The sequence below is a fragment of the Carcharodon carcharias genome, chromosome 27 (genome assembly GCF_017639515.1).
Source record: "Carcharodon carcharias isolate sCarCar2 chromosome 27, sCarCar2.pri, whole genome shotgun sequence".
Taxonomy (NCBI): domain Eukaryota; kingdom Metazoa; phylum Chordata; class Chondrichthyes; order Lamniformes; family Lamnidae; genus Carcharodon; species Carcharodon carcharias.
The window spans coordinates 16,376,106-16,387,015 of NC_054493.1; the positions used below are offsets into that span (position 1 = coordinate 16,376,106).

Consider the following 10,910-nt stretch of genomic DNA (forward strand, 5'->3'; position numbering starts at 1 on the left):
CTTTCCCGAACCCAGGACTTTTAGAAATGCTGGTGATATTCAGGAATGTTACGGTTCCCATGTTTAAAATTAAAGTTACAACATCCTATAGCTGGTGTTACAGCTACGTATTAAGTAAACATTTCTATGTGTGGTTGTTCAACTTAAAAAATGAAAAGACGGACAGAAAAATAACTCTTGCCCTCAGATACTTAGATCGATAGAGATGCGGGAGAAAGTTAGAAAAACAAGGAAATAAATATATAGACAGACAGTTGGATAAGTCGATAGATATACAGGGAGACAGGCAGGCACACAGACAGTAAGGCAGGCGAATAGATTGAAGATGAATAGTTATGTGGTTAGATAGATTAAAATTAGATAGGTCGCTAGATAGATAGAAAGATAGATAGATAGATCGATAGATTGCTTATGTTGCTGAAATCCGCAAGCACTTTATTTACTTCTGCTTGCATATATCATTAATTTAATGTTACTCTTGTTTTGGCAGCTGCTCTTGTCACTCGGAGACATTTCAGAAATCGATGTATCGGAGAACTTTCGGACCAGAACTCGTATTCTGGTACTGGCAATTCTCCAATTTATCTCCCGAGTACCTTGTCTTCACATACAGAGATGAATTGGGAGAAGGTTTAAAGTATCTGTGAACCGTGAGGTAGCCTCCACCACTTTCACTGTTAACACGATTCAACCATCAGACTCTACGTTATGTTACAGTGAAGTGAGATACCGTGAAAGGAAGAGCATTTATGAGCATATATGAACAAGGAGCATATATGAGAACTTACTGGGCATAGGGACTGAGGAGACAACAAGTCACGGGCTTCAGATGTGACAGACACACAAGCCTTTAGAAATGTAATTTCGATGTGTAAAGTACACCATCTCAGCAATTCGAAAGGATAGAATATTATTACAGATGATTTAGAAGTTACAAGTTAATTACTTTCACAATTTCGCGCATAATCGGTGCTTATCGAACCAGAATATACATTCATTCGGGAAGGAGTGGACTAGGAGTCTTTGATGGTAGAGTGTAGAGGGAGATTCACCCTGCAGTTCATCCCTGTTCTATCTGCCCTGTAATTGTTTTTAGGACAGTGCAGAAGTAGATTTTATTCTTTATGTAACCCATGCGGTACTGACTCTGGATAAGAGTGTTTGAGCAGTGGACAAGGAGATTTATTTTGTATCATAACCGTGGAGCACCTGTCCTGCCATTGCTTGTTAGGGTAGTGTGGAGGAAGAATTTCTCGGTGAGTAACCAATGATGTCCGTGAGGGCTGTGCTTGGCTGGTGAACAGCACGTACACACGCACACACACACATAGACACAAACACACACGGGTACACACACAAACACAGAAATAGCAAAATACCCATCTCCCGTAATTCATGGACCTATTCAATTTTGTGTCCACCTTTGATGCTTAATAAATTGGTCAGGCTGATTTTTTTTAACCAGATTGCAACCTAACCTTATAATGGTGGAATCATTAAGGAGAATGCAAATGAACATATATTGTCTTAATTAATTGGGCACATAAGAGAACTGAGACAAATAATCTCACAATTGATGTAAAAGAGCAACGGCAGCGAATGGAAAAGAATAAATAGAGAAGTTATAATAATAGTATAATCAAAGTAATAACATTCATTACAATCTCACGTAATAACAATTCAGCAAATTCATGCAGCAATATTCGGGTCGAAATTCAGAGTCATCCTTTTCCGCAAGATGGCGCTCCAGCATTTCACCTTTGGTCAAAACGTGCCGAAGCATCCGTTTACTGGTGCCAAGGAGGTAACAGGAAACATCTTTGTTCTGTGACACTTCACTTCATACAATGGTACATTCAGGGCAAGAGCTAGTACATAATTTGCAGGTGTTATAACAAAGGAGAGTTCGACAATGAGCTCTGGGAATCATTGCATTTCATGGTCCAATGGCACCCGGTAGTCCGAAGAAAAGGACCAGCAATTTCTTCATCCAGATTGGTTCCTCAGTGATTCATAAACAGATGTTGAGATATGATGATCATTTTGTGACATTATGGAATTTTTGTTATTGGCCACAAATTGAAATTTTCCAGCAACTACCTGGATTCCGCCATATCTTTAATCCCGATAGGCTCAGATTGACAAAACTTCCTGACAAATAATTGCACATTCCCGCCTCTCCCTGTGTAAATAATATTTCTGCCCTACAATATCGACTATATTTGCAAACAAGTATGAACTTGTCGCTTTCTGAGATCCTCAGGATGTAATGTGTGGTGGAGAAGTTGGGGTGAATCTTTTAACAATCTCCGAGAAGGAAGCGGGATTAGTGCCTTATTGTGAGCGCCGTGCGTTGCACTATTTAGAGGCCAAATGTGGTGTGTGAAAGTGTACTAATTCACGCTGGTGTTGTGCGCTACCAATTCTGTGTGTGTGTGTGCGTGTGTAAAAGTAAACCATGTACGCATGTGTTGCATTATGCATGTTTGCATAATTCGTATGTAGAGTAGAATTGTGTACAAAGCACGAAACACATCGTTCTGAATGTTTACAATGCATGTTGCTAGTAATATCGCATTAGACCCTGCCTTATTTCATAGAGTGCAAGGAAATACCATTGTTTACATCACACAAGATCCGTTTTCATTTATTATTGTAATTGAGCTTGTCTCTGTTTACGTTACGCAAGTCCCTGCCTCAGTTTTCATTGAAGTAGAGAATGTCCACTTTTATATGAGCTTAGTTCCTATCTCTGTTATTGATTTATTAGATTTTGTGCCTATTAGATTAAACCAGATCCCCTTTTATGAGATTAGATCGTATTCTGCGATTAGGTGAGGGCACATTTTGGCTCTGTTCATGTTACAATTGACAATTGTTTAGCTCTTATCACACTAGGCTGCCCCATGTCGCTATTTATGTTACACTGGGCCATGTCATTGTCATTCTGTGTTTCAGACCACCGCACCCATCAACACTCTCTCACCAAACAAATAAATATATGACTATGGGACTTTAAGCAGGAGTTGGCCGATCAGCCCACAGAACCTGATCAACCATTCCATATGTTCATGGCTGATCTGTTTGTGGCCTCTATTCCATATTCCCGTCTGGCCCCTAACTCCCTTGTCTATCAAAAATCTGTCTAACGCATGGTATTAGCACAACATAAGTCACCCTTGAATACATTTAATGACCGCTTCCATTGTTTTCTAGGAAAGAGAATTCCATATACAAACAACCCTCTGAGAGAAGAACAAATCTCCTCATCTCCCTCTTAAAGGTAGGTCTCTTAATCTTAAACTCTGTCCCCTAGTTCTGGTCACTGCCAGAAGTGGAAACATCCTCCCGGTATCTACCTTGTCAAGACGCAGCACCAGCCTCACCACCCCCCCCCCACACACCCCCCCCCCCCCCCCCCCCCCCCCCCCCCCCCCCAAGGCCAGGCTCCTATATGTTTCACTAAGTTCACTTATCATTCTTCTAAATTCCATTGGCTATTGATCCAAACGATTCAAGATTTCTTCATAAGATAAACACCTCATCCCAAACAACGATGAATTGATCGATGGTTTTCACTGATAAGCATGACATTAGTGACCTGCGGCTGCACAAATTTGATTTAACGTTTCTCAAAAAGCACTTTATTCACTGAGAGACATGGTTCGTGTGGCCGGAGGTCACGAATATTGCTGTTTGCAACCATAAAGCAAAGGAGAAGATCAGTTGGTCACGGCGTGTATAGCCGGTCTCTGAAAGAGCAAGCCAGTTAGTTATAGTTACTTGTTCTTAATCAAATGTCGCCCTAGAATTTACTAAATTAACTTTTGAAACTTGTTATTGAATGTGCGTCATGCAGCAGAAGCCAGCTCACAATTCCATGCTCAAAAATCCCACTTCCCAACCCATCAAATACTTTTAAGTGTTAAGAGTAACATTAGTGGAACTTGTGTCTGTGAAGTGGGAGGAATAAAACAAGAAAGAAAGAAAGTAAGTAAAAAGAAAGAATGAAAGAAAGAAAGTAAGGAATGAAGAAAGAAAGAAAGAAAGAAAGGAAGGAAGGAAGGAAGGAAGAAAGAAAGAAAGGAAGGAAGGAAGAAAGTAAAGAAAGAAGAAGAAAGAAAGGAAGGAAGAAAGGAAGAAAGAAAGAATAAAGAAAGAAAGAAGAAAGGAAGGCAGAAGAAAGAAAAATAAAAGAAAGAAAGACAGAAAGAAAGAAGAAAGAAAGGAAGGAAGAAGAAAGAAAGAAATACAGAAAGAAAGAAAGGAAGGAAGAAAGGAAGGAAGGAAGAAGAAAGAAAGGATGGAAGAAAGGAAGAAAGAATAAAGAAAGAAGAAAGGAAGGAAGAAGAAAGAAAGATAAAAGAAAGACAGAAAGAAAGAAGAAAGAAAGAAGAAAGAAAGAAAGGAGGAAGATAGATAAAGAAAAATGGATAAAAACGACCTCAGGATTTCCTGGTGTTTTCCTGCCAATCAAGTGTTTCCCCCAGTGTAATGTGGGAAACATGTCAGCAAATGCGCACAGAGCAAGATTCCACAAATATAATTGGAGAAATAATCAGATCGCTGTTTTCAATGGTGTTAAATGAGGGACAATTATTATAGGAACCTGGGGAAAGCTCTTCTTGCTCATTTTTGAAATTGCGACCATGAATGTATTGTCATTATGTTTACTGTTTTACTGTTACTTCCATTTACTCTGCCTAAATGAAGTTCAGCTGCTGCCCATCCCCCAACCATGTGCTACTGGCTTTCCAGCGTTATCTTCCCACAGTACCTTTCATAGCCAGGAATTGTTTTTCCTGCGCTACAGTCCATTTCTCTTCCACTTCTGACCTTATACTGTCCATTAAATTCTGCACCATTTTTATTCCCCGTAATTCATTCTGTGCATCCTGAAATGTTAACTCTATTTCCCTCTCCACAGAAATTGCCCGACCTGCTGAGTATTCCCAGCACTTTTTATTTTTATTTCAGATTTCCAGCAGCTGCTGTATTTTGCTATTATTTTATTCCAGGCATCACTCGGAGAACCAAGTCTATAAACAGACTGATTAAGAGCCGGGTTGCAGTGTGGTGGGCTTTGGAAGCAGTTGATCTCTGGCCTCCAGTATGGGTCCTTTTTCATTGAGTCATAAAATTATTGAGTGATTACAATACAGAAGAAGATTGTTTAGAACGTTGTGCCCAGGCTATCTCTTGGCAAGAGATCAGCAGCAGATATTACCAATCCCTAGTTGCCTGTGCAGAAGATGATGTTTGACCTTCTTGAACCACTGAGGTCCATGTGGTGAAGGTGCTACCACAATGCTGTTAGATAAGGAGTTACAGGTTATTCACCCAGTGATGCTGAAGATGATAAAAATCCAAGTCGACAATACTAATTAGTATTTATATCGCACTTTTGATGCAATACAACGTTCCAAGATGTTTCACAAAAATTTACAAAGCAACATTGACAAGAAGCCACATAAGGAGATATCAAGGAAGGTGACCAAAAGCTTGGTCAGGAGTAGATTTTAAGGAGTATTTTAAAGGAGGAAAACGTGGTAGAGGGACAAAGAGGTTTCAGGAGGAAATTCCAGAGCTTGTGGCCTTGACCACTGAAAGAACAACCACCAATAGTGGAGCAATTAAAATCAGGAATGGTAAATAAGCCAGTATTATAGGAGCGCAGATATTTCAGAGGATTGTGTGATTGGAAGAGATTACAGAAACAGGCAGGGGCAAGAATATTGAGGAGATTACGGTGGCAGGGAGGGACAAGAGCATGGAGGAGATGACAGAGACAAAGAGGGACAAGAACCTGGAGGAGATTACAGAGACCGGGAGGGACAAGAGCATGAAGGAGATTGCAGAGCCAGGGAGGGACAAGAGTATCGAGGAGATTACAGAGATTGGGAGGGACAGGAGCATGGAGGAGATTACAGAGACAGGCAAGGACAAGAGCATGGAGGAGATTACAGAGGCAGAGAGGGACAAGAGCATGGAAGAGATTACAGAGACAGAGAGGGACAAGAGCATGGAAGAGATTACAGAGACAGGGAGGGACAAGAGCATGGAGAGATTTGAAAACAAGCATTTGAATTTTAAAATTTAGTTACTTAATAAATGGTAGTTTATGTAGGTCAGTGAGCACAAGGCTGATGGGCGAACACGACTTGGTGTGAGGAAGCACACGGCAATGGAGGTCTGGGTGAGCTCAACATTAGAGGGAAGTTGAATGTGGGATGCTGTCCAGGAGTGTGTTAGGATAGTTAAATCTGCAGGGAACAAAGGAATGGGTGACAGTTTAAGCAGCAGATGAGCTGAGACTAGGGTGGACTCAGGTGATGTTACTGAGGTGGAAATGGGGGGTCTTGGTGATGTGGATACGTGGTTGAAAGCTCATCTTTGGGTGAAATATGACTCCTAGATTTTGAACAGTCTGATTCAGCCTTACACAGCGCCTAGGGTTAGGGATGGAGCCAGTGGCTGGGGAGTGGAGTTAGTTGTGAGGACTGAAGATAATGGCTTCAGTCTGCTCAATATTTAATTATAGGAAATTTCTGTGCTCCAGTACTCGATGTCAGACAAGTCAGGATGGTATGTGACTTGGAGAAGTATTTGTAAGTGATGTTATTCACATACACCTGCTACCCTGGTCCTTCTAGGGGTGAAGGTTCATGGTTTGATAGATTCTGTCAAAGTTCTGGTCAAGTTGGAGACATATAAAATCCCTCTCATTAGATCTCTCTCTTTCTCTCTCTCTCTCATACACAATCTCTCTTTGTGCTTTTGTGAATTCTCTCTCACTCCCTTTTTTCTGTTTTAATTCACTTTTGCAGGGTGTTTGAAGGGGAGGATTTGCAGTCAGAACCTCAAACAAAACATCACATCAGGATCTCACAGTTGCTCAATTTATCGTAACCTAAATATCACGATTGGATTTTGAACATGGAAGGAAAAAGCACCCTTCACAGTGGAGAGCAACCATACATGTGCACTGTGTATGGACGAGGTTTCAGTCAATCAGTTGACCTGTCGAGGCACAAGCGCAGTCACACGAGGGAGAAACTGTGGAAATGTGGGGACTGTGGGAAGGGATTCAATTACCCATCTGAGCTAGAAACTCATCGGCGTATTCACACTGGGGAGAAGCCATTCACCTGCCCTGAGTGTGGGAAGAGATTCACTCATTCATCCAGCCTGTTGACACACCAGCGACATCACAATGGGGAGAGACCATTCACCTGCTGCAAGTGTGGGAAGGGATTCACTACCTCATCTTACCTGCTGATACACCAGCGATTTCACACTGGGGAGAGGCCGTTCATCTGCTCTGAGTGTGGCAAGCGATTCACTCAGTCATCCCAACTGCAGGCACACAAGCACATTCACACTGGGGAGAGACCATTCTCTTGCTCTAAGGGTGGCAAGGGATTCACTCAGTTATCTCAACTGCTGACTCGCTGGCATATTCACACTGGGGAGAGGCCATTCACCTGCTCCAAGTGTGGGAAGGGGTTCACTTGTTCAGCAAACATGTTGGCACACCAGTGCATTCACACTGGGGAGAAGCCATTCACATGCCCTGAGTGTGGGAAGGGATTCACTCAGTCATCCAACCTGCTGAGACACCAGCAAATTCACACTGGGGAGAGACCTTTTAAATGCTCACACTGCGGGAAGTCCTGTAAAACCTTTGGGGAACTGATCTCCCATCAACGTGTTCACGCTAATGAGAGACCATTTAAGTGTGCTCATTGCGGGACTGGGTTCAAATGACCATCTGACCTCACTGTATATCTGGGCACTCACACCAGGGAGAGGTCATTCACCTATTTTGACTGTGGGAAGAGATTTGTTACTTCATCCCAAATGCTGATACACCAGCGCACTCACACTACAGAGAGACCATTCAGCTGCTCCAAATGTGGTAAGAGATTCACTTGTTCATCCCACCTGCTAATGCACCAGCAAGTTCACACTAATGAGAGACCTTTTAAATGCCCAGATTGCGGGAAGTGCTTTAAAATTTCTGGGGGACTGATGTCCCATCAACGTGTTCACACTGACGAGAGACCATTCAGGTGCTCTCACTGTGGGATTGGGTTTAGGCGATCATCTGACCTCATGGTACATCAGCACAGTCATACTGGGGAGAGTCCATTCACCTGCTCAGAATGTGGGAAGGGATTCAGTATCTCATCCCGTCTGCTTACACACCAGCGAGTTCACACTGGGGAGAGGCCATTCACCTGCTCTGAGTGTGGAAAGAGATTCACTCAGTCATCCCACCTGCTGACACACCGTCGTATTCACAATGGGGAGAGACCGTTCATCTGCTCTGAGTGTGGGAAGGGATTCACTCAGTCATCCCAGCTGTCAACACATTGGCGCACTCACACTGGGGAGAGGCCATTCACCTGCTCCAGCTGTGGGAAGGGATTCACCTGTTTAGCACTCCTGCTGACACACCAGCGAGTTCACACTGGGGAGAGGCCATTCACCTGCCCCAAGTGTGGGAAGAGATTCACTACCTCATCTAACCTGCTGAGACACCAGCGAGTTCACACTGACAAGAGACCTTTTAAATGCCCAGACTGCGGGAAGTGCTATAAAAATTCTGGGGACCTGATGTCCCATCAACGTGTTCACACTGAGGAGAGACCATTCAGGTGCTCTCATTGTGGCACTGGGTTCAGAAGATCATCTGACCTCACTCTACACCAGCATAGTCACACTGAGGAGAGTCCATTTACCTGCTCCAAATGTGGTAAGGGTTTCACTACCTCATCTTGCTGGCTGACACACCAGCGAGTTCACACTGGAGAGAGGCCTTTCACCTGCCCTGAGTGTGCGAAGAGATTCACTACCTCATCCAACCTGCTGAGACACCAGCGTGTTCACACTGACAAGAGACTTTTTAAATGCCCTGACTGCAGGAAGTGCTATAAAAGTTCTGGGGAACTGCTGTCCCATCAAAGTGTTCACTGATGTAAAACCTTTCAGCTGCTCTCACTGTGGTTCTGAGTTCAGGCAATCATCTCACCTCACTGTTACACCAGTGCAGTCACATTGGGGAGAGACTGTCTCATGCTCGGAGTGTGGGAAGAGACATGCACCTTTCTGAGACGCCAGCAAGTTCTCACTGGGGAGAGGCCAATCATCTGCTTGCTGTGTAAGTAGGGATTCAGTCTGCTGTTGGACAGTGATTCACTTGCTCTGTGCGTGGATCGGGATTTAATCAGTCATACAGCCTGTTGTCGGACAGCCATTCACTTGTTCTGTTTGTGGGTAGGGATTCATTCAGTCATACCGCCTGCTTTTGGACAGTCATTAACTTGGCCAGTGTGTGAGTAATGTAAGAAACTTATATTTTTTATTTCTGTTGGACTGTTGTAAAGAACAAATCTTTTATTTTCTGTTGGACTGTGAATTAAAATTACAATGGCTGCAGTTTGAAAGACATATCCACTGGAATAGGTTGAGAGATATATGCAATGTTGCAGTCGAGGAACAGAGTGTGCCATAAAAGATAGGATCATGCTGGAAAGGAGTCCTGAACCAAGGGAGCTGCCTGACAAAACATTTTAATTGGATCCTGACTAGGTTTTGTGTGAGGGCAGCGCAGCAGAATCACTCGAAGCCTGAAAGGAACAAGACCTAAAACCTCTTTCTACTGTGTGTGGAAGATTCCAGTAATTCCACAATAATAGCTAGCTGGCTTTTTCTCCTCAAATCTCTATAACATGCTCTCTCGCTGAAAACCCCTGTCAAGAGAGAAAGGGGAAAATCACTGTTAGAGATGTTGAAAGGCAAGTGCTCAACCAGTGAACTACAGATTGAAATTGCTGGAAGACCACCTCCTGTCATCAATAAAATTCTGAAAGGAATTTGGAAGACATCAATCAAAGTCACCCCATCAAATCCTGTACTCCTGAATTGGTGCTATTGAACTGTTTTATCCCACCCTTAAAATCCATGTTTTGCGTGTCGTGTGTGTGTATGGGGATTTAAGAAGGGGTAGAGTTTAAGTTATGGTAAAAGCAAAAAACTGTGGATGCTGGAAATCCAAAACAAAAATAAAAATACCTGGAAAAACTCAGCAGGTCTGACAGCATCTGCGGAGAGGAACACAGTTAACGTTTCGAGTCCGTATGACTCTTCAACAGAACTAAGGAAAAATAGAAGACAGGTGAAATATAAGATGGTTTAAGGGGGTGGGGTAGGACAAGTAGAGCTGGATAGAGGGCCAGCGATAGGTAGAAATTGCCAAAAAAATGTCATAGACAATAGGACAAAGAGGTGTTGATGGTGGTGATATTAGTTAAGAAATGTGCTAATAGGTGACATTCAGGTTAGAAAGCAGGACGAGCAAGGTACAGATAGCCCTAGTGGGGGTGGAGTGGGGGAAGGGATCGAAATAGGCTAAAAGGTAGAGATAAAACAATGGATGGAAATACATTTACAAATAATGGAAATAGGTGGGAAAAGAAAAATCTATATAAATTATTGGAAAAAGGGGGATCGGAAAGGGGGTGGGGATGGAGGAGAGAGTTCTTGATCTAAAATTGTTGAACTCAATATTCAGTCCGGAAGGCTGTAAAGTGCCTAGTCAGAAGATGAGGTGCTGTTCCTCCAGTTTGCGTTGAGCTTCACTGGAACATTGCAGTCAGCCAAGGCTAGACATGTGGGCATGGGTGGGGTGTTGAAATGGCAAGCGACAGGGAGGTCTGGGTCATGCTTGCAGACAGATCACAAGTTAGGGTGTTAGAAGTTAGCAGTTCATATTTCTTCCTTTTGCCTCTAGTTAAAGACAATTTATTCAGTAGAACCATAGAAAAGCTACAGCACAGAAGGAGGCCATTTGGCCCATCTTGTCCATGCCAGCCCAACAACACCCAGGTGCCCTTTCTAATCCCACC

General features: G+C 43.0%; 1 protein-coding gene across 1 annotated transcript; it reads left to right on the forward strand.

Moving 5' to 3' along the window:
* The first annotated feature begins 6,895 nt into the window (after positions 1-6,895).
* Positions 6,896-9,799, forward strand: LOC121270593 (gastrula zinc finger protein XlCGF57.1-like). The gene is made up of 2 exons (XM_041175969.1): positions 6,896-7,346; positions 8,100-9,799. The coding sequence occupies exons 1-2, from the start codon at positions 6,937-6,939 to the stop codon at positions 8,977-8,979; spliced, it is 1,290 nt and encodes a 429-aa protein (XP_041031903.1). The 5' UTR covers positions 6,896-6,936; the 3' UTR covers positions 8,980-9,799.
* The last annotated feature ends 1,111 nt before the right edge of the window (positions 9,800-10,910 follow it).

Bases quoted from the DNA above. Each gene is read 5' to 3' on its own strand.
- LOC121270593 (XM_041175969.1), top strand. From the start codon at position 6,937: ATGGAAGGAAAAAGCACCCTTCACAGTGGAGAGCAACCATACATGTGC. The intron at 7,347-8,099 runs GTCATCCCAACT...GATTGGGTTTAG, and splicing joins TGTGGCAAGCGATTCACTCA to GCGATCATCTGACCTCATGG.